Source organism: Falco punctatus, assembly GCF_963210335.1.
Source record: "Falco punctatus genome assembly, chromosome: Z".
In the NCBI taxonomy this organism is placed as follows: Eukaryota; Metazoa; Chordata; class Aves; order Falconiformes; family Falconidae; genus Falco; species Falco punctatus.
Genome location: NC_137586.1, coordinates 3,539,213 through 3,564,458, shown reverse-complemented (window position 1 = coordinate 3,564,458; position 25,246 = coordinate 3,539,213). Strand labels below are relative to the sequence as shown.

Genomic DNA, 25,246 nt, shown 5'->3' with positions numbered 1-25,246 from the left:
CTGCCATCCAGGCTGCACATCGCAGCTGCAGCATACAGCACAGGCCAAACCTGCAACTGAGCTGTTTTCTGTTTTGTTTAAAATAAAACCACAGGTTTTTGGCAGCTCAGGACTTGTATCTGTCCCTGAAGCAAGCAGAGTTGGGGAAAGCAGAAATGTCCCAAACTCCATGGAAGAATAATCAAATCAAGCTGCCCTGGTGTGTACCACACACCCGAGATACCATTTGCCGCTGGAGTTTGCAAAAAGATTCTGGAGATGGGTTTTATTGCAAAGCATCATTTCAGGTGCCTTCCTGCAATTATTCCTGCATCTTCCCTCTGCTTATTGTCGACAGGTGGAGCGTTTCCAAGCCAAAGCCTTTGGGATCATCCGCAAAAAGCAGGAGGTCTGCATGCGTACAGTGATGCCCGCAGCTGGACAGTGTTTGCTGTGCGCTGTGAACTGACACAGCAGTTTTCCCCAGCCTGGCTATTATTTTATGCAATCCCTTTATTTATCCCTTTTACAGTGGACGGCGGATTGTAGCGAGCAGCTTGATGGCAGCTGTTCCCCATCCCGAGGGAAGGGCTCGTCGTCTCATGAACACAATCAGGTAGGGGTTGTGTTTAGCTCTTCCTCACCAAACCTTTGCTTCTGTTCTTGCACTGTCTCATCTGGCAGCACAGAGCCCACCGGGGCTGCCAGCCTTCCCTCTCCTGTGGAGGGGCGATGTGTCCCTCTGCTCGGCTTCTGAAAGCTCGCTTCCACCAAAACCATGGGAGGTGGGTAACATCCCAATGTGTCCATAGATGTTTTGACCAGGAGCTTATTGCTCTGGGGAAAAAATATGGGGTGTCCCATTTATTCCTGAAGAGCTGCTTATTGCCACCTGTGAGAGGGACCTATGTAGAGCATCAAAGCTGACTTGGAAGTACGAGATGTAGCTGGGATGAGGGGTCTTTGTGTAGCTGTGTGTCTTGGTTATGTGCTGCAGCAGAAGGATGGTGCTGTAGGGAAGAGGATTAAATAACTGAGAGGGTGAACTGGGAGAAGAAGCAAAATGGCATGTGCTGAGAGTTTGTGTTTTGGTGATTTTACATGGTGTGAGCATCAGTGAAGAGTATGAAGTGTGGCTGGCATCACTGGAGGTGATTGTCCCTCCTCTGTGTGGGCACCTGTGTGGGAGAGGGTTGGATATGGTGGCGGCATGGATTTGACCATTGTCACCTGCTTGAGGAGCTGCTGTTCCACCATGAGACCATCAACCCTTACAGAGTAGCGTTCACCCAAGGAGATATTAGACCAAGCCAGCTGCAGGAAAGGGTGGAGCAGCGTTTGCAGTTGCTGTGGCTGATGGATGTTCCGTCTGGAGAAAAGGCTTCAGACTGGTGGTTTTGGTGGTTTTTCCCTGCTTGAATGTCCAGGCTTCGGTTTCACATGTGGGATCTGTGAGAAGAAGCCTGGGAGCCCCTTGCAGGGTTGTACAAGAGGCTGTGCCAGTCTGAGCGGGGCGTATTGCAGCTCCCATTTTGGGCACGGTTTCTTCCTGTGCGGAGCTGTGCTGGAAGCTGCTTGGCTGTGGGATGGGGGCTCATGCATCCCCTCCCTGCCATGTGCCTGGATGCAAGGATGCTGGGAGCATCTTTACAAACACCTGCATGCTGCAAAGACAAGATCTTGTGTAGGAAGGTGTGTGCTGTACAGAGATGCTGCTTCCCATGAGCCTCTGAAGGTGCCAGATGGAATTGTGGATTTAATTTACTATAGCTTTCATCTGCTCTGAAATATTCTGCTGCAGAACCCCATCCAGGTTCCCTCCCAGCGTCACAGCCGGCTGCTTGAAATTCAGCTGGGAGGCTGGCTGCGTCCATCGAGCCTGCTTGGGGTGTTAGCAGGACCGGGCGTTTTCCCTGTGGAAGAAGGTCCCTGGCTCTTCACCCGAGGGCTCAGCTGATGTGCCAGTCTTTAGTGGGTACCACAGGAAGATGCAGGAGTCATGCGTGAGTGATGCTTTCACGGCTCTAATCATCTCAGCTCTGACATCTTCCATCTGCCTGGTGCCATGCTCTCTTTTGTTTCAACTTATAGGGGTTTTTTGTTGGTTTTTCAACCCCCCCCCCCAAGAGATTAAACCTATTTGATCTCCTCCAACAGGGAGCCTGTTTTCTATATACAAATAACATCCACCAATGCCCAAGCTGTTTTCCCTGCATTTGGGCTCTCTCCCAGCCTGCAGCAGAGCTAGTAATTATCTCTCTCCATGTTGGGCTTCCTTTAACAGCGAGTAACAAATTTTCCTTGGCACCAAAGAGCAGCTACAAGCTATTGTTCTTCTGTCCCGGCAAGCATTTCTCTTGCTGTTACTGATACACGAGCGAAACGCTGCTGGCGAGGACGAGGTTCAGTTTATTACCATTTCTGGCTGTTGATTTTTCACTAGTAGTTTTAAATGTAAAAAAAAAAAAAAAAAGAAACCCAAAAAATATCATTAATAAGGTGTTTGTCTTGAATGCAAATTATCAATCACTTTTCAAATGCGGTAAAAAAAAGAAGCTGGCTAAAAAAGAAGCTGGCTAATTATCTCCCCAGGGATGTTGGTGGGGTTTTTTGTTGCAAATTTGTATGGATTTTGAGGGGTTTGGTCAGAAAATCAAATTCTTGTTTTCCCTGTTCTGTTTCCAGCTGAGATTTCTACCTTGCCAGTTGTGCAGTATGCACCAATCTTAGTTGAAAAATACTCGTATATGAGATTTCTGCTGGCTTCAGCTACTGTGAAAATGTGCCTTGTGTATCGGTGACCATGATTTGTCTCGTGCAGTTCTAACCTGGCAATCAGAAAGGGCATTTATATGGAAATCCAGGTTAGTCCTGGAAATATATTCAGTGTCTGGTTCCTTTTGTGTGAAGGCAGAGCAGTCCAGTGCCACATTTTCAAAAGTAATTGGCTTCCTAAAGGTTATAGGTGAGCCTAGAGTGAAGCTGAATTCCCTGTGCCTGAAAATCCCCCTCTGCATCCCTAAGTACCTGATGCCTTTGAAATTCTTGTCTGTGGGATTCAGCAAGATCAAGGCAAACAGAAGAAAGATTTTTACGTGTGTGTATAGGTGTATTATGTGTTTATACAGACATCTATATATAATACATGTGTATATAGCACCCACAGGATGTTGTGCAAGTGTGGGGCTGAGAGCAACTGCTGAATAATGTGCAGTTTAAGGGTAAAAATAAGGTGTCTTGATGCAACCTGCAGTCCAGGATATTCCTAAATTGCTGTTTTTCCAGTGATTTTGGGTAGCTCTGGGAAAGGCTGCCCCATACTTGCCCTGCTTTTGTACTGCTTGGTGAGACCTCTGCTGTTAGCAGCAGTGGGAGACTGAATGGGCGTTAGTGCCCATAGACTGGCACTTGTGCACGCCATACAAAGCAACGGCTTGAAAATGGAGAAAATTCTCCCTGGAAACCTTATACTGTGGTCTTCCCAGTTCTCTGGGCAGGTGGCCGTGAGAAAATGGTCTGCTTATGGGGGATCTAATGAGAGATGTTTCGTGAACTTGTGGTACGCTGAGAAAATCCTGGTCTCACTATTACATTCATTTAATTTATAATTATTCTTGTTTCTTGTTTTTTTATAATTGTTTCTTCGTGTTTGCTGCATGGCATTGCCATGCTTTGCTAAGCCCTGCTGTATTTGAGTGATAACCCCCAGAAGTTCTGCTAGCACTGTGTGAGCCTCTGGGGTGAAGAACACTCCATCGAGGTATGCAAGGTACTAGCTGAGCACGGTATTGCCTCTGTAAATCAGGAAAGTTTAGATAATGGAATCATTTAACATCTTTTTATGTTTGCATTTTTTTTTTTCTGAGAAGACCCAGTGGGAAGATTTTATATAATACTTTATTTGCATTCCCCTTGTGAGGCTGTTGCGTGTAGGAAGCTCTTTGATATATTTCTGAGAGCAATTCATTAAGTAAAAGGCTTCTGGTCTGGTCTGGTATGGTATGGTATGGTATGTAGAGGGCCAGCGGAGCTCTTGGTACATGAAAGATCTGGCAGCAGCTCCATCCCAGGCTCCCCTTATGTAAAGGGCATTAACAAAAAACAGCAACTCTGCGGGTTTGTCCCATTTCTCCAGGCGGTGGGAGACGGAGAGCTGAAAATCCTCCTTCCTGGCCAAGTCCATCCCTTCCCCCATGGTGGCTGGCTGTCACCCATTGTCACGAAGCAAAAGCCTGTGGTGTTGGCAGTAAATGGGATTGCAGTTTATTTTAACTTCTTGCTTGCTTCCCTGTCCCTGTCCTACCAAGTGCAGCAGAGACTTGTTGTGTGATTGGGGACCTCAGAGCCTTCTCCGGGTGATGGTCGTGTTGATGGTCACTACTGAGCAATGAAGGAGCAGGGGGTGTATGGAATCACATCTGGATTATCCTACACCCTGCTGGTAGCACCCTTCTGCTGTCCTCCCCAAGGAGCTGGTGGTGGAGGAGATGACTTGGTTTGCCTTGCCATGAAGCCAGTAGCATGAAGCAGCATCCCTGTGGCAGGCAGAGGTGGTGGGTTTTCACTCTTGGGCTTTGGTTGGAATTTATTAACTGGCCAGGGTCAAGAGCCCCCCAAGGACTGTGCTGTCAAGTTAACAGCCTAAGATGTTGAGTGTCCTGCGCTGTTTGGTAGCATGGAGATGTAGAGGGCTTTGCAGGGACTGTGTGCCACAGTCACTGAGCCTGGCACATCCTGCCAAAGCATGTCTGAACCCAAACCCAAGCCTTGCTGATAAGGAAATTATGAGAAATTCCCACAAAATCAAATATAATACTACGTAAAAATTTATTTATTATGTCTCCATGACTTAAAGAAGCACTGTGCTGTGCTAGTGCCAAAACATTTCCAGGCAGGAGATGCTTCGCGTAGTGAGCTGGGACTGTAGGCAGAGGACGTGACCTGCCTGTATCTGGGGGAGGTGCAGCCAGAGGAGGTGTCTTCACGGTTGTGCGTGGAGTGGGAGCAGAGCAGATCCACTTAAACAAAGGGTCCCTCTTTCACGTGTCTCCCCTGAACTTCAAAAACCCCTCTGATGATGAGCGCTTGGTTTCCAACCATATGATGTCACGGTTGGAAAAGCTGCTTTTTTGCCAAAGCAAAGGCAATAGTAGGGATGGGGGTATGTGTGAAAGTTGTGTCTTGGGAAACAACAGATTTCAATGCACAGTAGAACTTAACTGTATAGAAAGTGGAAAAAACTGAAGTATCACTGCGATTTCTCTTGCAATTCCAGATATTATTTTTTTTTTGCAGGCATCAGTGCTGTTTGACCACATGGGGTCAAACACCAGGAAATCCTCCCTGATGGATGCTGCAGAGGCCAGCCTTGGGCAGTGGCCATGTCACTAGGTCCAGAGTTGGACCGAGGCTCCTTTGAGCAGCACTGCTGTCACATAAACTTGTCAAGTCAGTTGTGAAGTTGTCTTCTTGCTGGCTTAAATCTGCTGACAGCAGGCAACAGATCCTTGGCTAACCAGATCAGCGCTGGAGAGTGGGTGGGTGGGTGCTGCTTGCAAAGAGTCTGGCAAGATCTCCTAACCAAAGATGTAATTCATCTCCCTGTGCTGATAGACAGCCTGTGTCTGGCTTTAGTTGCCCACCCTTGGGTCCAGATCTGAAGCACAGTGATTTTTTTGCTCAGCAAAGCTTGAGGGATGATCCTGGAGGTAGTCTGGGGTTCTCCATCTTCCTGACCCACTTGTATCATAGCCCAGGGCCAGTTTATACTGAATTTGGTTGAGGTTGGCCACTACGCTGAAGACCTGTTGGGACAAGTAGGTGCTGGCAGATGCTGCAGACACCATTGCTTTGTTTCCAAAAGGAACAGAGAAAGTGAAAGACGGGGAGTTGTTTTGAGACTTTGCCAGTGAGTACAGGTTGGTGTAGCCCTGCCTGGCGGAGGAAAAAATTAAATCTTTAACTAAGGTGACCTCCCCGTGAGCAAAGAGGAGCTCTGAGAAAACCGGTCACCCAGTGGTTTTCTGCCTGTAATTGCTGGGTGGCACTCCTTCCGTGTAGTGAATGCAGCCCTGTTCCGTTACAGTCGGAGAGGACTGCTGGGACAGAAATCGAGTCCTTTAATATATAGGTTTAACTTCCTCTGGGATTTCTGTTTGGGATACAGCTCATGAAGCAGCACCCTCCCTCATGAAGCAGGCACATGCTTGGGTGTCTGTAGATCTGGGAGTGCAATGCTTCCCTGCTTTGCTGCCTGATTTAGAAGAAGTATTGCTGCTTACCAAGGATGGAGGAAGGTGTCTTCTAGGCCTGGTGTCACTGGTGGCTCATGTGGGAGGATGTCTCATCACCCTCAGTTTCTGTGTGTGTAGGGCGGACAGGATGATGCTGGCCTGCCCGCTAAGGGAGAGCTTCCCACACTCTATTTTTGTGGAATTTGCAGTAGCTGAGTTAACTTTTGAGGTCTCCGTTCTTCTTCCAGATTTGGTTGCATAGGTCAACAAGTGCCGAGGCTCTTGGCAGGGAGGGGATGATGTGAGCCGCCTCCTCTGAGGCTTGGGCAGGGGCTTGCTGCTGTGTTGCCATGTCCTGTCTGAAGTTCTCGGTGCCATTCTGAGTGCTCTCGGTGCTCCTCATCTTCATCCTTGCACGTAAACGAGCCATCTAGCACGTCCTTGGCTAACACGTCTCTTCTGATGTTGTCTGGAAGGAACGCAGCCACACAGGCTTGGGCTTTTTCCTGGCGTGTCCAGAAAGATCCTGTAGGCTTAACCTCCTGCTTCCAAGCCCATCAGGTCCTTTTTTCCTGTATTGTGGCACAGGTGTAGGTAAAACCTTACTTTTCCTGGTTGGAGAAGAGCTCGAAGCCATGTTCAATGTCCTTTCTGCTGTGCCTTTACCAAAGCAGCGTTCAGGTATGGTTCCAGATTGGAGAGGGCTAGGGAAGGTGGAGATGGACCTGGGAAGGGAGGGAGCAGAGCCAAAGTGGTTGGTTTTCCTGCATGAATCTTTTGTAAGGGTAAGTTTTCTGGTTTTCTTGTAGCTTTATGCAAAGCACTGAGCAGAAGGAAGCTGGAAAATTTGTCCCTACTAAAATGTTTACAGTAATCTTATGGTTTTTTTCTTAAAAGGTGCATTTTAAATTATTAAAATAATTAAATTACTGTTTTTCCATAGAAAAAATGGAGTGGTTGTTCTTGAATAGGTTTGGAAGAGCAGGGAGATACTTGGAGTCCAGTGTCGTAACTGGAAGATTCAGCTGCAGCACGGAGTGGGTACATGAAAAGATCTGCTGGAGAAAAACCTCACAAAAGGACCTTTGACGTGATAGCTGTCTTCTGTTCTGGCCAGGATTAAGACTCAAAGTTTGGGAGTCATTTGAATGGCATCCCACAACTTGATCTAGGGAGTTCCTTGTAGGCGCAGTGGTGAGACCGGTATTAATCCCAGGGGATATCTCAGAGGCTTTTGTGTCCCCTGGCTTTCTGGTTTTCCTTTTTCTTTGGCCCATCTGAGGCTGTAAATGCTGTACATTGAATATTGAGATTTTTTACATACAATTGAACATGAATCCCATCAAGAATTCACTGATGTCTTCAGGCCACTTAGAGCTTGTGGTATTACCGTGGTTGGTTTACACCTCATACATGGCCAGCTTCACCCATACTTACCATCACTGAGAGCAACCACGCAGGTGGTCGCCGTGTTTCTGTTTAATGCCTGTGCATTGGGGGAAGTTACCTCCTTTTGCTGCAAATGGGATTTTCAAACTTGCACCGGAGCAGCAGGAAGTATTAACTCTTGAGCTGGCAAAGGGAGCGGGATTAATTAGTTCATGGCTCAAAGAGCTAGCTGTGAAGGTGAAAATTGCAGTGTAAGTGAAACATATGATTATTGCTAATTAAAATGCAGTTGTTAGATTTGACAGCTACTTTCTGCAGGAGGGTGGCTGGCAGTGTTAGCATGCACAGGCCTCGCTGTTCCCAAGAGGGTGCGGAGCTTGGCCAGAGGGATTGGCGCGGATGAGAGCAGCTGCTGGGAATCAGTTTGGAGGGGGTGATGTTTCCTTCCAGGCCCCAAAGCATGGCTCTGAGGTCCCATCTCCTGCTGGTGAGTGTAGACCATGACTGGTAGGTGGAGGAGCCCAAATAAGAGCTGGGAACAAGAGTTCAAAGGCTGTTTGGGGTGTTGGGAGAGACTGGGGGAGTCTTTGTCCTTCGAGGGCACAGCAGAGAGTAGGGAGGCCAGGTGATGGGGGATGGGGTTGGCAGGAGGCAAGGACATGGGATGGAGAACTTCATGCCAATTACAACTGTTTCTTCGCTTTTCTCAAGAGCTGCGGACAAATCTGTTCAGATCAGTGGGCAACGTGCTGAATTAATTTAGCGAGAGCACTGGCTGGGAGACATGTAGGTGGCCATGCTGTGGGATGGAGGGTGAGCAGTGCTGGTATCTCTCCACCATGGAGCATCAGCTTTCTGCTGAAGTTCAGCTGCCTTTTTGGGTTTGGGATGGGGTTGTTATGTTTTTTTTGCAATGATACCGGTGGAGGGTTCTTATTGCTGGGTGGTTGTTCTTTAAGGAACCATCGTTACCTACAAACTCTCACCCACTCCTCTAGCATCAGCCATGAGGTTGGTGTGAGCTTCCCTGCTCCTGCAGAAAGGAGGTCTGCAGAGAGGGTTCATTTTAGCACAAAAGGGCTTTATTAAAGGGCACAAAGCCACCAGAAATGTCTTGGGGAGGCTTTGGTGCATGTATTTCTGTTCTGGAGATTTTAACCCCCGTCAGTAAGATAGCAGTAAAAAGTTGTTCATCTTTGGCAATTAGTCTGAAATTTAGGTAAAATACTGAGCCTGGCTGTGCTGGTGAGTTTGAACATGAGAGTATTTAGGCCATACTTGGTTGGACTGTTTCAGCTTCAACAGAAGTTTCGATAATTTTTAGTTCAACAATCCTTATTTTAAAAATAAGTCATTTTAAAATATAAATACTAGTAGGGCATGATGAAGAGAAGGAACATGAGCAAGGAAAAGACCCCAGGCCATGAGTTAGAGCCAGGAGACAAGCTGATGCAGTGAAAGCATACCTGTGATTTTCATCTAATTGGTTTGTGCCACATCCACTGGCTTGTCTCGCTGTGTTTGTACATCAGTGCACAGTGGTACCAATCTCTGCATTTCTCATAAGGATTTTATTGTGGCCAGCAGTTCCTGCAGTTTGCATAACCTCAGGTTGTCTGCAGGCAACAGTGACCAAAAGTTGGATCAACTGGACATAACGGAATGGTGATGTTTATTTTCAGCGTCTTTTAAAGCAAGGGGTGCATATGCTGAGTTGGTCCCATTGTAGCAGTTGGCACATAAATTTTTCATACATGGATGGACAAGATGTTCAGTGGGTAGGATGCAGTAAACTGGTAATTAGTCCTTTGAACATCTAGGTGGTGAAGGTTTGTTTCTCCCAACTACCTTTTCAGTTGGTTCACATCTTTCCCACGTCAAATGAGATATTTCTCACTTCTCAGGATGCCTGCAGGACTGGCTCACGCCCAAGGTTTCCCAAAGTGGCTGCCTGCCCGTGTCTCACAAATGGCATTGATCAAATTTTTTCCCCTCCCTGCCAATTTATCAACTCCCTTCACTTTGTGCCACTCGGTATTTCTCAGTCATCGGGAGATTTCAGGTCACGGTGATGAGGAGGGAAGAAGGTGCTTTCTACTGTTGTTGTAACGTGGTAGGAATAACCACAGCCTCTCAAATTTCGTCTATATACAACCTCAAAACCATTTGACCTCTTCTTTTGAGGTCGGTGGTGATTTTAGGCTGTAACAACCACAATATATTTGAGCTTGCTTGAGACTTGCTAGGTTTGAGGGTGGAGAATATGCAGCTGGAGCAACACAGAAACCAGTACTCATGCGTTTTGCTTCCAGTCCCTTGTGTTGGGTAGACACTTAAATGTTTCACATATGCTGAGGTCTGTGCTGGACCTACTGGGTAGCATCACCTTAAGTAGCTTGGGATCTGCTGTGTGGCTGTCTCCCTGCCCCATCCAGCTTGGGTGGCAGTGGTGGAACTGGGATGTGGTTTGTGCCCCCAAACTAGTGGTGAGGGCTTGCTGTTGTATGCAAAGAGGGGTTCACCCCTTGCTTTGCTGGCAAGTCTTTTTGGCTCTTGAAGGCCAAGGTGGCTCTGCCCTTGTTTTAGCCCGTGGCAGTGTCTGCAGGGAGGATGTCTGAGCCACGAGAAGCCCTGTGTAAGTGCCAGCTATCACACCCATCCTGAAACACATGCTCCCCTTTGTATTTCCCAGATTTTCAGAGTACAACAACAAGGAGCTGAATATTCTGCATTCTGTGATTTCATGTTTTTTTGATCATCTTAGGTCACTTCAAAGGTCTTTCCCAAGCCTCTGAGCAAAGCTTTTGGAGCGATTACCCTGACAATATCCACCTCTCTCCCCAAGCTCCTTGTGGGATGTCTGGGTAGACAAGGCTGGTTGGGGGAGTTACTCTGGTTTCCAGATGACTCATCTTGCCCTGAGGGCTACAGGCTGAACAAGAAACCTGCAGGTTGCTTGACAGTAGAACAAGTGTTAGGAGAATAAAGAACAGTGGGGACAGCTCCTTAATGGGCAAGAATAGTTATTTGTGTGTCTCCTGGTGAACTCCAGGTCTCTTCAGGTATGTGAGTAGCTGGACTCCAACAGCGGGCTAAGCAGAGGGAAAAACTGACTGAAAAGTGGATTTAGGCTTGGGAGGGGAATTAAGGATATGGAATGGAATAGGCTGTTTTAGTCTGAAGGTCCAACTGCCTGAACAGTTCAGGGATGACCAAAAGTTAAAGCACATTAAGAACATTGCCCAAATGCCCTTAAGCAGTTTTAGAGGTCGTGGGGTTGCTGAATATGCATAATTAATCTGCATGAAGATAGAGGACGTAAGTATTATATTTCCCCATGCAGAGGCTAGAGCCACATTTTATCTTCATTGAAGCCTCCCACAATGCCATCCCTTTGCGATGTGTAAATAGAAGGTGTTAAAGGACTCTGAGAAAGCCCCAAAATCAGGGCATTGGGCATGGGCATGGTTTTGTAGGTGCTTGCACGAGTGGTCTGGGATCTGGAGCTCTCCTGGCTCGCCGGATCAGTGGGTTTTGTGGGTGCAGGACAGCGTTACCCTTTACTAAAGCGAGCTGTTTGTTGTTTCCAGGAAGGTTGGGATCACAGCAGCAGTGGGAGCGCAGGATCCCGACCTGGGTCAGGCTCCAGGCGTGGGTCTGGATCCAGGTCTGGCAGCCCCGGGAGAAGCAGCCAGTTCAGGCAATCGACCAAGGTATACCTGGTAGTGATGTGCTGAACTTGTGTCCTTTGCTTGCTGTTTATCAGAGGCATCCTCCTAACGACGTGTTTTGTGTGTGTGTCTGCGCGTAGGGTGTGAGTGCATGGCAATTATGAAGGACACCTCAGAGACTTAATTCATGTATAATGTGTGTCATGGCTTTGAGGGCTGGAGCTGTCCTTCAGCCTCAAGAAGTCTGTTGAGGTGTGCTGAGTTCCTTAATATTGGGATAGAAGTCCTTAGTCAGCTGGTTTAGTGCGAAGGAATTTAGGTTATTTTTCTTTATTTGAAGTCTTGGAGTATTTTAATTTTGGGAAATTAAGAGGTGTCTGTCATTATTTTTTGACAGGTCTTCATTAGAAGTTGATACATGAGTGGACACCATGTAGATGGTGTTAAATGGTGACCTTGAGTCACGCTGCTTTCCATGGGAGGCGTCAGCAGGGCTAGATGGGGAGTTAACTTCCTGCCCTGCAAAAGACTGTAAGAATTTGCTTTTGATTTGGTTTTAGGTCCATTCCTTGAACTCAGTCTAGGGACCTCTTCTGCATGTTTTAGTCAGCATCTGTCTTCCTCTGTCCGCTTGGAGTTGTGCTGCTTCTGCATGTGTGAGCACTGGTTGTGCCAGAAGTGGAGGACAGGCTCTGAGAGATAAAGGGCCAGTGATCGAAGTCCTAGTCCATCCATCCATCTCAGCTTGAGGAAATAGTTTGTCCTCCTGAGCCATGCTGTGGTGAGAGAGGACCCACAGAACCACATAGCTGCTGGAAAGTGATGATCCTTTCTGATGGGAACAACACTCAACATACCCTTCTTTGTTTGAGCAGGGATAATACTGTCTTCCTCAAAATGTGTATATTTTTCTTATGAAAACCTGCCATTTTCAACAAGGAAACCATTAATTGGAGCCTTTTCAGACAGCTCAGTATCTATCTTTTCTGTTTTCTACCAAAGTGCATCCAGGGGTTGCAGGCACCTGAGCAGGAGGAAAGCTGGGGGAGTCTCTTCAAACATAGAACTGAAAAATGCTAAAGTAGCACATGACCCAGGATAATCTCTGAATTTACATCATGGATTCAGCCAACCACTTGGCGTTGTTCTGTGTTAATGCCAAGCACAGCAGCGGGCTAACACAGTTGCAATAGTGCGATGAAGAGCGTGATTTTGTATGTGTAGTGTTTTGCTGGAGGATGGTAATGGCGAGAAGAACCAGTGGGATGCTGAGCTGGGCTTTGGAAAGCTGCTGTGTGCATGCAAATGCTGACTTTGTGGGGAATTTGCTGAAGTTGCATGCATGGGTAAGCAGTCAGAGTCCACAGAGCTGGCAGTGCGGTCCGTCCCTCTGTTCGTGTGGGCAGCGACAGGGGCTGAGCGGCGGTGGATGGAGGCGATGCGTGCTCGCAGGGGCGGAGGACAGAGGTGGTAGACATGCATTTAAACCATACTGTCTGTAGGGTCTGCTTTACTGCATCTCTGGTCTCTCTGAGTATGATGTTATTCTTGTCAGTGTGTCTCAGTCATCATTCCTAGTGGCTTAATTAATTTTCTGCAGTACTAAAACCTCTTTGTGGTGAAAATTATTATCTAAAGCTGAGGGCTGGATCTTCACCTTAAAACTGCTTGTGCTTGTAATTGCGGTCCTGGGGGAACTGAGAGCAAGTAGTTTCTTAAATACATGCAATTTTTTAAATATATTTTTTTTTTTGTCCCCAGACTTGAGAATTGGCTTTTTTAAAGTCTTATTATTAAGTCTTGGTACCGTGCCGTGAGCATTCTAGCAAACACCCTGCAGAACAAGTTCATTTGGGCAGCAAGCATGCTCCCTGCCTTGTGAGTCAAGACAGAAACTGGTTGTAAAAACAGGTCATCGAAGACCGAAAGGATGTCTTGAAATGATCGTAGTGACTCATGACTAAGTGGCAAGGTGTGTTATCGTTTGGCCCTGGCGCCGTCTTTATGGAGTCTGGCTAATGCTTGGAGCATCTCCAAGAAGTTATGGGGACATCAGCTAGGAGGGCCAGGAGCTGCAGCCCAGTTTGGGTGGAAGCATCCCGCCGCTGCCTGGAAGCTTGCACCCATCTGGCTTCCTGCACCACCTAAAACATGGCTGCAGTTTCCCTTAATTGCCAGCATTTGTGCCAGGGCTGACCCTCCTCGCTGGCAGAGCACCGACGAGCTGATGCGCCGAGGAGGTGCAGGGCAGCTGGGTGGGACAGCTTGTGCTGCCTCCGCTTATGCTGCACATCAGAAGGTGTCAGTGCCAAGGCCCTCCAGCCACATCCAAACAGGTTTCAAACAGAGCATCAGAGGGTAATTGCTAGATGCTTTGTTTTGGGCCTCAGGAAGGGGCTCTTCAGAATTCCCATACTGAGCTGAATTTGGGTGACAATTTTAGGATGCAACCTTTTGCATTAGGATCCTGCTTTCATCTTAAAATTTTTGCTGTTTAATATCTTTGTTGCTGATTTGTCTCAGCCTCGTTGCAATTGATTATGTGTTCACAGTCTTTCTCCCTGAACCTAAATCCTTTACTCTTAGGAAATCCTATTGTAGCTGTCTCATTGACAGGTACTTAAAATATTCCATGCCCATAGGAAATGGAAAAAGAAATTAATCTGTCTGCAAGAAGAGGCATCTCTTCTGTGGATGATAGCTATGAAGACCTGCACATGTATATTTTCATTATAGTGCATGAGGATGCTCCTAAGGATTTAGAAAAATAATTTCTCTCCTAGACAGGAGAAAATTTTGCTTGTGTTTGCCTAAAATAAAAAGCTCAGCTTTCATAACTGACCATGAGAATTTTATAGATTTCTGGTAGTTTGTTTCTGTGCAGAGACATGTTGACCTGAAGATCCCCAGAGGTTAAAATTAATTCGTAGATCCCTTGGAGAAGACAAAAAAAAGGAAGCAACGTGTCTGTGTTTGGAGTATCTGGTGCCTAAATGGGTTGTTGTGCTGGGAATGGATGCAAAGTGTGACCATCTGTAGTGTGCACTGAGCCTTCCCCGTCCTTAATGGTGACAGCAGGCTCTGGTAGCGGCTGGTGAAAACTGTCTCCATCCTTGGAGACATTCTAAAGCCATCTGGACGTGGTCTGGGGCACCTGCTTGTAGGTGGCCCTATTTGAGCAGGAGGGTTAGACCTGATGAGCTTCAGAGATCCCTTCCCACCTCAACTGGTCTGTGAATGTGAAGCTGAGTGCCTTCATGGCTAGGATGTCACCCTGCCTGCCGGACCTTGGTGGGGTATTGAAGGTTGTGAACGGTGGAGTAGGAAGCAGGAAGACAGGGTTGGAGTCAGAGCTGAGCCTGCGTGTTGTCTGCTCCATGTTGTCCACAGCTTTGTGTCCCCAAGGCTGAAACTGTGTCACTCTTTGCCTTCACGGTGCGCTTTTGCAGTGGGCGAGGGGACTCTGCGTTGCAGTGAGCGTGGATTCACACAGGAGCGGAGGAGCCCACGTGCAGAGCCAGGACACCTCTGCGGCTGGCGGTGGGAGAGGCTGTGCCGGACTGTGCCGTGGTCCGGCTAGCACCGCGTGCCTTCTGGCGAGTAACCGCCTTTCCCTCCCTCCTAGAATGGCAACAAGGAGAGCTCCCTTGACATGCTGGGCACGGACATCTGGGCTGCCAACACTTTTGACTCCTTCAGGTAAGCTGATTTTAAAGTCCTTTAAGAGAGAGATGGGCTCTGCCCTCTCTTAACCTTTGCCCGTTGTGTCCACCCCGCTGGTACCCAGGCATCAGTGAGTACCCTGCTGATACTCACGTCACTGCTCCTCCTCCTCTCTATCCCCATTTAGCCCTGGCACTAAGCACAGTCAATCTACTTAAAGCATCCTGTGCGCTTAGGGGAGGCTGCTGGATGGGTTTGCAGCCCAAACATCTGAAACCAGTACTGATAGGATTACTTGCAGTCATCCGAGAGCTGCGCAGGCAAGACTTGAGGGAGCTCTGAGCTGCTACTCCAGGATTTTACTCTTTCATTAACTGGAAGTGTGATCATGTGTTGGCTTTGTAGCTGCTGGGAAGAGCTCTTCAGCTGCTGCTTCAACACGGGGAAGTGGTGAAATGTTCTTTCTGTCCAGTTTCACGTATATCTCTGTGCCTGGAGCACTGCGAGAGTCTGCAGGGGTTGAGTTCTCACCTGGGACTTGCTTCAGGCCATTGGAGAGGGCAGGTTGTGCAGGACCAGAGAGGACATCTCCATTGCACGGACCAGACCACTACCTGTTACAATACCCCCTTAATACAGAGAGCAAGTGTCGTTTGTGTGTGCTGCATCGTACATCAGAACTAGGGGTTTAGTGCAAGCTTGGTATCTCCAAAAGACCAGAAGAAATGGAATGTGATGCAGCAGTGCAAAAGTTGGAGGCTTGCATCCATGTGCTCTGCGGCAGTGGTGCTTCCAAAAGTACCAGCTTTCCTCATCTGCAGGCTCCAATGTGCCCTCTGCCCTTCAGGTCTGTGGCGTTTAATTAGTAGTGGACTTTTTCTTTGTTTTTCCCTGTTTTTCTCTCCTAGTGGTGCAACGTGGGACTTGCAGCCTGAAAAACTAGATTTCACCCAATTTCACAGGAAGCTGCGAAACACCTCCAAACACCCGTTGCCTCACATAGACAGAGAAGGGTGAGTGCCATGTGTGTGTGATACCGTGCTCGCCAGCAACATCTCCAACTTCTCCCTTGCTGTAGGAATGCTAGCTCAGTGGCACAGCTCATGTGGAGGACATGGGGAAGAGGCACTGGACCATGTGCGAGGTTTGAGGGTGCCGTGATCAGTGTCTGGCTCTTCTATCATCCAGCTCCGGGCTGGAGCAGAGTTGCTCACTGTATTTTGCATTGCTTGGTAGAGTTCAGTCTTTAAACCACACTGGATCCAAGTTTTCTAGATCCAGGTCCCCTAGATTTAAACATCTCGTTCAAGTCTCCTAGATTTAAACATCTCTGAGTATTGGAGGAAAAATCTTGGCTTAGTGTTGATCCCAGTTACAGTTTCTATGAGAGACAGGGTTTCTCCCCAGCAAGACTTCAGGGAAGGAGAGAGCATCAATGTGATCCATGTAGATCCAAGTGTTCATCCCCCATCTGCTAGCCGTACAATTGTGAAAACATTGAACAGCTCTTTTTGATAGTGACAGCTTCCGGGAGCTTCCACGGTGTTGCTGGATTCCTCTTTGGTTGTCGGTTGGTCAAGCCAAATAAGTGCCAGCACCAGGTGGATCACCAGTGTTGCTGAGATGGACAGCACTGTTTCTCTGCAAACTGAGAAACAATCATAGTTTGGGTTTTCTTCTTATTATTGTTTAGAGCGTAAAGGAGGGGAAAAAAATCAGAACGAGTCCAAATGATGGGGTTGAGAAGATTGCAGGTGACATCTCATTGCCCTGTTGTATGTAGGGATGGAAATCCACTCTAAGAGAAGGTTTTTCTGCTGATAACTGGTTTTAACCTAAGTACAGGCCAGTGCTGTAGAAGAATGGCTGCAGAAGCGTGGCCTTAGAACCTCTGAAGACCTGCACAACCCAGCCCTGGTGTCAGAGTAGGCCTGCAATCAGAGTTGTGCTGAAGTTGCTGCGCTGAAGGCAACAAGAAAGGTAGCCTTGAGCTACTCTTGAATCCTGAGACCAAGTGACTATGTTGTGCCAACAGGCCGTGGCTGTAACGAGATACAGCTGCTGGGAAAGAGGAGCAGGGCCAAGAGAGACAGGGACCGTATGGGAAAATAGGGAGTAACAAACTACAAGGCTGAAGCACAGCAACACAATTAGCTACATGGATAGAATGCTTATTTCAGTCATGATAATTGGGGGTGTGAGAACATCGCGCGCTTAGAGGCTGATAACCAATTATATTTTTGCTTTGGGAACATGCTTGTGTATTGAGGCTATATAAGAAGTGTTAGAAGCCAATAAAGATGAGCAAGATGCATAACTCATATTGAGTAATTTCTTGACTCCGGCGAACCCTTCTCCCAACACAGTGCTGTATGTGTGGGCTGCACATCTTGTTCAGAAACACGAGGCTAGCAATCCCACCCCAGCCCAGGTTCAGCATCTGCAGCCGGCTCCTGTACCATATAGTGACAGGCAGACTCACACAACTGTGTAAAGCTTTTATTTATTTTCATTGCGCTGTAAGTATTTACTGTAAGTATATAAACAGCAATTTTCAGTGTGTTTGGAACAATACAGCACTAAATTTCCAAGTCACTAAGTGCCTTAGTGACTTTTACTGCCATTTCTATAGATGGTTTTGAAAAAAATGAGATTAAGGGTTTTCTGTAGAATAAGATATAATGTGCTCCCTCTGTAAAATAAGATTTAACGTGCTCCATGGTTGATGGCGCTTGCTAGGTGATCCTACTAGTGGCACCTGCTACGTATAGGGAGGATGCAGCAGGATCTGCTCTGTGGTCTGCCTCCAGTTCCTGGTGTACTGTGAATGCCCAGGGTGCCAAGAGGTAGAGAAGGCAGTACAGAGATGAGATACTTAATCACTTCTAAATACTACAGCTGTAAAAATGGGATAAGAATTCATGTATATGCAGAAAAGTTAACAGATGCTGTCAGCGCAAGCAGTGCATCTCCCAAAATGCAGGTCATACAAGTAACCTGCACTAGAATAGAAGCAGCATAGGCAAAAATGGTTTTATTTTTTAACTTTTGTAATTGTGTCTGTTGTGCATTCCTCAGCTCTCCATGCCAAATCCGTGCTGAGCGCAATTCAGCTTGCTGAACCTCCGAGAATCTCCAGCTGCTAGCTAGGCCTTTTCCCTCTTGCTTGAGTGGGGCTTTTTAACATGTTAGTGCTGCAATGAAAAAATTAATAGGGAAAAAAAAAAAGAAGAGATGCTGTTTAGTATGTGTTCTCTATGCGAAGTACCAAAGGGACCATCTTACTCCTTCATCCAATCAGTTGCCCAAGGTTGGCCATGTAGTTGCATCCAGTTGATTGACCCCAAGTGTCTTTGCTTGGCTGAAGCATATTTCCTCCAGAAAGACATCTCATTTCATTGGAAGATGCTGAGTTTGGTGGTACGCTGAATAATCAAAGTGAAGTGGTCAAGGAAAACCAGGGAACTGTACCTCATTTCTGACTTGAATTTGCCTGACTTTAATTTCCAGCGTTAGCTCTTGCTGTTCTTCGCTCTTCCCGTTCAAACAACTTCTTGTAGCTGATCTTTTCTCTTCATTCAAGGTTTCTCCCCAACTTGTGTATCACTTTAGTTTTTCCCATACTCTTAAGAAATTTCTCTACCACCTCTTCAAAACGTGACTGCCAGAGCTGCCTGTGGTCCTGTAGTTCAGGCTCAGCTGTGCTGTCTCTCGAGGAAAGCTGCCTTCATCCCACTAATCCCTGCTTCCTCATCCCCTGCCTTTATGCCACAGTCCAGCGTCAGATATTCACCCCGGGACAGTACCCATCCTTTCCAGATAACGTTTTCCGATGATACCCTTGCCTGTTCTGTACCTGCAACTGGTACTGTTTGTCCCCAGATGTTTGACTCGTGTTTTTTTCTCATATATAAATATATATGTAAAAGACATTATTTCATGTATTTATATTTTTATACACACACACAGACTGTATTTTTGCCTTTGTCAATCAAAGTCACTATTTCCTCTATGAGGGAAAGTCAGTTGTTGAACACCTCTGATTTCCCATATATCAGTTAAGGTGTTAATTGAATTGTTTCCATTTACCGTGCTGGTTTTTGAGCCTGGTGCTTTAGCAGTTACCGTTTTTACAGATTTCCACCCCCACCCCCCCCAGTTTGCTGTAATTCCACCAAGGTCTGTTCTCTGACTTCTAGGCACTGATTAGTTCAGTCTGCTGCTGTTGTCAATTTGTTAAAGAGTTGAGATTAATTATTTTATTGGTTTAATTATCTGATTTTATAGAGTTATTTTATAGAATAGAAATATAGGAAGATAAAAATATATGTTGAAGAAAGTTATGATTATTTAGTAAAAGTAGTTGTGAGACCCTTTGTACATTTTGTACTAAGGCCAGAAGAATGGGTTGGAATCACTGTTGAAGCTTAAGTAATAATTTAGGGTTTGAAAGGTTTCTTTGTATCTAACTAGTCTTCTGTATATAGAAAGTATATTGAGATGTCAGAATGTAGGATTAATGGGAACTGGGGAGAGTTGACTGGAACAGCTTGTAGTTACCTGCCAAGAAACTGTGAACTTTAGTAAAAGGTAATTCCGGCAGGGGGAGATCGCGACCACCGACTCATATACCACCTACCCAAATCGTACCCTAGACCCATTTCTGGACCTTTCTAAGCTTTATTGCGCAGAATCGGATATGGGAGGAGAATATGTTAATGATTTTTGGGAAATGTTATGATTGTGCATGAATAATTAATGAATATGTATGAATAAGTTTTATATATGGTGTTTGATTTTGAGACCTGGTGTGCGTTGATCGCAAGAGGACTCGCTCACGCACCCGGCCGTCAATAAAGAAGTGTCTGCTTATCTACATCACATTGGTGTCGATAAGTTCTTCATTCCGAGATTTCGGTAACACTGCTATCGAAGTTTCTGTCTAATATATGTTATTAACAGTATCTTGTCACCAATTCACAAAGAAATACATTATCGTTCTTGCATAATAAAAATAGATCACCTCAGTTATTTATAAATGCAGAAGGATGACATTTATTGACCCATTTTTTATTTTGTATCATTACAAACTTTGCATCCAGCTAGTAATTATCTTCGGAGTGTTTATATTCCTTTCTTCATACAAGAAAGTCCTACATGCTTGGTCTGTCAATGCTTGCCTTCTCACCCCAATTTTTTTGCATATTGAGCTGTGTTTGTATTTATGTCGATTGCTGTTTGCCGAGATGTATGTTTGTGCTTGTTCACTGACACCTTTCTCAGCAGGGGAAGCGAAAGTTCCGTGGAGACCAACAAATGAGCAGTGCTTCAAAGAAAACATTTTTCATTAAATTTTTGTGCCCTCACTACTTTTTTTTCCAGGTGGGCTGTGCTTTTCGTTTTGCTTCGTCAGGGAATTAAATCACCCAGTGCTGCTGCTCAGGACCGCCTTTGGTTTTTCTCACTGCTGCTATTACCAAAAGCATTTGAATGCTATGGTGGATGGTGCAGGTGGAGAGGACTGAGAAAAGCATTTAATTTTGTATTAACAGCTTTATACCCACGTGGGAGTGTTTTGGAGGCACAGCATACTCGCTTCAGAGAGCCTCTTTGTTTTCATGAGGGTCCTTTGCAGTAAGAAATAATCTTCCCCATGTGCCATAATAGAAAATTAGCTTTCACTCCAGCGAGGTTTCACATGTTTTTTTGTTTGTTTGTTTTCTTCTTGCCACAGGCTTGGAAAAGGGAAATACGAGGATGGTGACAGCATCGACTTGAATGACATACAGAAAGTCCTTCCAGTGTGGCAGGTAGGTGATGAGGACATCTCCTGCCCTTGGTACGGTGGAGACCAGCAGCTCCTTGCCTTACCTTTCCTTAGGAAACCCTCCCCAGAAGTGGGAAGGCAGCAGCTGGATGCTCCGAGCATCCTTCAGGCTTTGTGATGGAGGTTTAAGCCTGTGGTTTCAGCAAGCCTTGCTGTGAACCTTAGTGCTGGGCAAGGGCAGTTGCCACGTAGGCTTCATTGGGAGGTAAAACATTGAGAACTGTATATAGATACATATAAAAATATATATATATGTATACACATACAGGTACACAGGGCTCATGTGTTTTAGGAAAGGAGGTTCTGAAAAGCATTAACCCTCCTGACAGCTCCAAAATAAATCACTGCCAGAAAGCCAGCAGTGACAGTGTGCTGACCCAGATGTTTCCCCTATGGGGTTTATGTTTTGTTTATATGCAGTGGTCGTGTGCTTGCATGTTTTCTCCAGCCTGTTCCTTCTCCAGATCTCTCTTTTTAGCCTAGTTTTGGTAGTTCTGGTTAAATGACCTTTGATGCTTGCGTGTTAGGGAATGGCAGGGTGAGACCCTCAGTTAAAAAGTCCAATTGAATAGGCTGATTTATCAGCATCATGTAATTTTTCACTCTCCAGAGCCCTAGTCCTCAAAGGAGCTGAGTGTCTTGGGCTAGGCAAGTTTCTTAGGATGCTCAGCGTGTTTCTGCTGAAGTCGCTTTGCCTCCAGAAGGGAGGTCAGAGACATCCCGTGCTGTGGTAGCGTTACCCTTTTCAGTGCTGAGCAAAGAGCTTGCTGGGCTTCTTGCTCATGCATCATGTAAGGAAAAACTTCGCTCATCCTGCAAACCATGTGATGATCTGCCTTATTATTTCTTTTGGGTAAGCTAGCTGGCACTGAATACACGAACCAGTGGAAGGAGTGGAAAAGTGCTGCTGATTTTGGCAGGAAGAAGCGTTGCCTGCAGCTGCTTTCTGCTCAGTCTCTTCCATGCTTGGTATGTCTGGACTTTAGGTCACAGGGAGAAAACATCAGGTTCAGCTGACACATACCCTAGTAATTTTGCAAAATAAGGTTATTTTCCCTGAGGTGTAATTGGAAATGAGGAATCAAACCATCTTTGGTATGAGGAGCTGACTTTCTCCTCTAGGGTTTAACTTCTTTTCTAATCAATGGCTATTAAGCCGAGTCCTCCTGGTCTGGTTGTTGGTCTGCCCTGTACTAACACCAGGCTATCATCTCATCTTGTCATAACACCTGGTTGAGTCCATTGAGTCCAGTGAATTAATTCCAATATATACCTTAATACGTAGCTTAATTGTTAGCGTGGCACCTCTAAGCTGGAAGATCTAGTGGGAATGCTGGACTTGGAGTTTTGTTTGTGCCTCTGGGCAGACTCGTGCAATGCTGCATTATTTTGGAGACGCGCTTACCTAGGCATATATAGTCATATGTGTGTGTGGGAACCAGGAGCCAGCTAGTTCTGGGTGAGGATTTATCTTACTCTGTGTTGACAAGTGAAATACTTGCAGACAGCTGGTTTAATCCTGACATATCATTGTTAACTGGATTTGAATGCAATCGTGCAATGCCAACAGTGATTTTGCTGGTCTTTATCCCCTGTTTTAAATGGCTCTGTGGAGCACAGTATGTGGGGGCATAAGGGAAAATATTTGTGTGAGCCTATGGATGAAAAATCCTTCACCTTCTATGGGGTTTTACCACACTGTGGTTACGTTTGTGTCATATCCTGCAGAAGAGAATTTTCAGGTTGGAGATACATAAATTCTTGTTCTGTTTAAGAGCTCGTGTGTTGCTTACAGGAGCCATGCATGGATGGAGGGGCTGGTCTGAGCATCCTCCAGCAGGATTTGGTTGCAAATGTTTTGCTGCTGAATGTGCTTCAGCAGCTATAGTAGGATTAAAAGCACCAGGTTTGAGAGAGGTAGCAGGTTTTACTTGCAGGCTGCTTGGGAAATTTGGGTTCCTTGCTAAAGTATGATAGACATAGGACATGAATCTAGAGCTGATTTCCAGTATATGTCCAGATCTGTATGTGTATCTCTACAGAGAGATACAGTCACACCCCTAATGGGTTAAGCAGAATATTCTGGATATCTGGATGTTGGTGTATATATACATGAGTTTTGCTGCAGGAATCTGTCCAGAGTATTTTAACAAAATATTGCAAGGAAAGCCTATGACTATTTGGCAATTAACAGGGGGGAAAAAAAACCCAAAAATCTGAACAGCCTCCCCCCATACCCTCTTACTTCATAGGTGTCTGAGAGAAAAGCGTGTGTCGCCAGCCTTTTGTTTAGAAACCGGGGCCGGCGGGCAGGGCGCTGCGGGAGGTGCCGGGCGTGCTCTGCCATCTGGTGGGCACGCGCCGCAGGCGAACCCAGCTGCGCTCCGGCGCTGGGCACCACCCCTGCGTGATGGCGGGTATTTTGATCCTTCCTCCTGCCGCATCTTTTCAAAGCTTATCTGGGCTGCTTGGTTTTACTGGTAAATAGGTTTTGGGTTTGAAAGCCGCGTGGCTAGGAGCTCGTGAGGTCATTGCTTTGGCTTTTGTGAGCGGTAACCTCTTCATCTCTCCTTACTCATAGGAGTCTGTAGTTGGATTTGGGCACAAATTCACCTAAGCTGCCAAACAGTGACTTTGGAAGAAAATAATCTTTTGAAGATAAGTATTCTCCATTCATAAGATCTGTTTTTTATTACGCGCCAGGGAGGACTGGTTGTCTGCTGCATTAGAGAGGCGCAGCTCAGATGCAATCTTCATCCTCCTCTCTGTTTTCACCTCGGCTGGTTTGTCGGAGGAAATCACGTAACCATCCTGGTGTCATGAAGACATCACGGGGAGGGCTGGGTCAGGGTGTTTTGCTTTTTCTCCCTTTGGCAAATGCTTGGAAAGGCTTTCAGGCTTGGATGCATCGGAGCCAAATGCCCTGGTCATACCTACAGTCTCCAGACTGCAAGCCCTTGGCAAATTCTACTCAGAGAAAACAACCCAAGGGGTCACGTCCTACAAGATACCCCGCATCCTCCCTGTGAAGCTGCTGTAGCTCATGAAGGATACAGGAGGCTGCATGCCATAAGGACATGCTGTGAATGCTGCTAGACACAAGCAGAGGGGTTTGGGACACATCCCAAGTGGTTTCTGGGCTGGCATCTTGCAGTTCTTGGCTTTCCTTTAGCTGGACTTGTGCCTTCAGGACAGGCCTGCCCTCCTCCAAACGGTGTGGCTGTGCCTTCGCTGGCCAGCAGCTCCTCGCCCTGTGTTTTAGGAGGTAGACATTATGTGGCATGTCTGAAAGGCATACTGGGCTTTGCTGGAGCTATGGGATAAACTTGGAAGACAGCACTGATATCATTTGGTTTGGCATCTTAATTGCCTCACAGCTCATCTTCAGCTTCCTTACTGATTTTTGACCCTTTTTGTCATGTGCTTGGAGTTACAATAAACTACTTGTTTCTCTTCTGGCTACAGTTGTCATCCAGCTTCCTTGTTGGATGAGAAACAGGGGAGCAGCTCCTTCGGAGAAAGGCAGACTCTGTAAGTTGCTCATGTTCCTCTTAGCACAGCTCTGTTCCTGACTTTGTCCGAACAGGCTTAGAAGCACCGGGATTCCTGACTGTGCTGGGATTCCATCTGAATGCAGGCACCTAACAGGCGTCTCTGCCCACTGTCCCTGGGACCCCTCCTCACTGACGAGTATTTTCAATTCAGACCTTACAATTCAGTGCAGAGGTCATGTCAGTAAAGGTGGGACCTGTGCATGGCCTGGCCACTTGGGGTTCCTGCCGTAGGAGAGGTGTGGACATGCTGGAGCATGATTTGTTGCATCTCAGTGTAGAGGTCTAGAGAAGGTTGGGTGATTCCCATCTGAGGATACCCATGTCCTTTCCCTGTCAGTTCTGCAAGGAGCCCAGAGGGACCAGCTCACACATGGACTTGTTCAGATATGAAAGCTTCCTTAACAGAGATGAAGCTGGCCCAGGTGTCCGGGAGGGGAGATTGGACTGTGGGCGAGCATCCCCTCTGCTGTCACTCTGCATGCAAGGGGAGGGCAGTGTCCAGCACGGGTGCAAGGGCTTGCTCCTGGACCCTACAGACCGCTGACCCTTCCAGGGTGGTAGTGGCAGGGGGACAGGTCTCTTTGGAGCTCAGGGACAGCTCTTGGGTGGAGTGGTGTTATTTGCTATCACCATACAGAGTTGCCATCCTCTCCACATCTTCTTTTACCTGCTCTTTCTGCACTACAGGGCTGGGCAGTTCTCATTTTAGCCAGCCTGTTAGCCAGCCCAGCCCCTTCCTCTTCCAGAGCCTTGGCCACAGCAACGTGGCCCTCTCTCAGTAGGCTGTTCCGCACTGGTAGAGCTCGGGTGGGCTCATCCCTCTGTCTGGCATCCCTCTCCCACTGGAAGTGATCTAGTCCATGTGCTGTGCCCCAGGTGCTGCGTGCCCCTCTTGCCGCTCACCAAGTCTAACCCTGACATCCTTTATGT

The 25,246-nt window shown here is 46.8% G+C and overlaps 1 protein-coding gene across 10 annotated transcripts in view; it reads left to right on the top strand.

Annotated features, from left to right (window-relative positions):
• Window positions 1-25,246, top strand: part of CTIF (cap binding complex dependent translation initiation factor) — a 141,978-nt gene that overhangs the window by 31,543 nt on the left and 85,189 nt on the right. For 6 of the 10 annotated variants that reach the window (XM_080371589.1, XM_080371586.1, XM_080371581.1 and 3 more), the window contains 5 exons: window positions 512-595; window positions 11,192-11,314; window positions 14,898-14,971; window positions 15,844-15,948; window positions 20,670-20,745. In XM_080371589.1, coding sequence (XP_080227715.1) covers window positions 512-595; window positions 11,192-11,314; window positions 14,898-14,971; window positions 15,844-15,948; window positions 20,670-20,745 — 462 coding nt within the window. The remainder of the gene's footprint in view (window positions 1-511; window positions 596-11,191; window positions 11,315-14,897; window positions 14,972-15,843; window positions 15,949-20,669; window positions 20,746-25,246) is intronic. The other 4 variants (XM_080371587.1, XM_080371588.1, XM_080371590.1 and 1 more) reach the window with 3 other exon arrangements.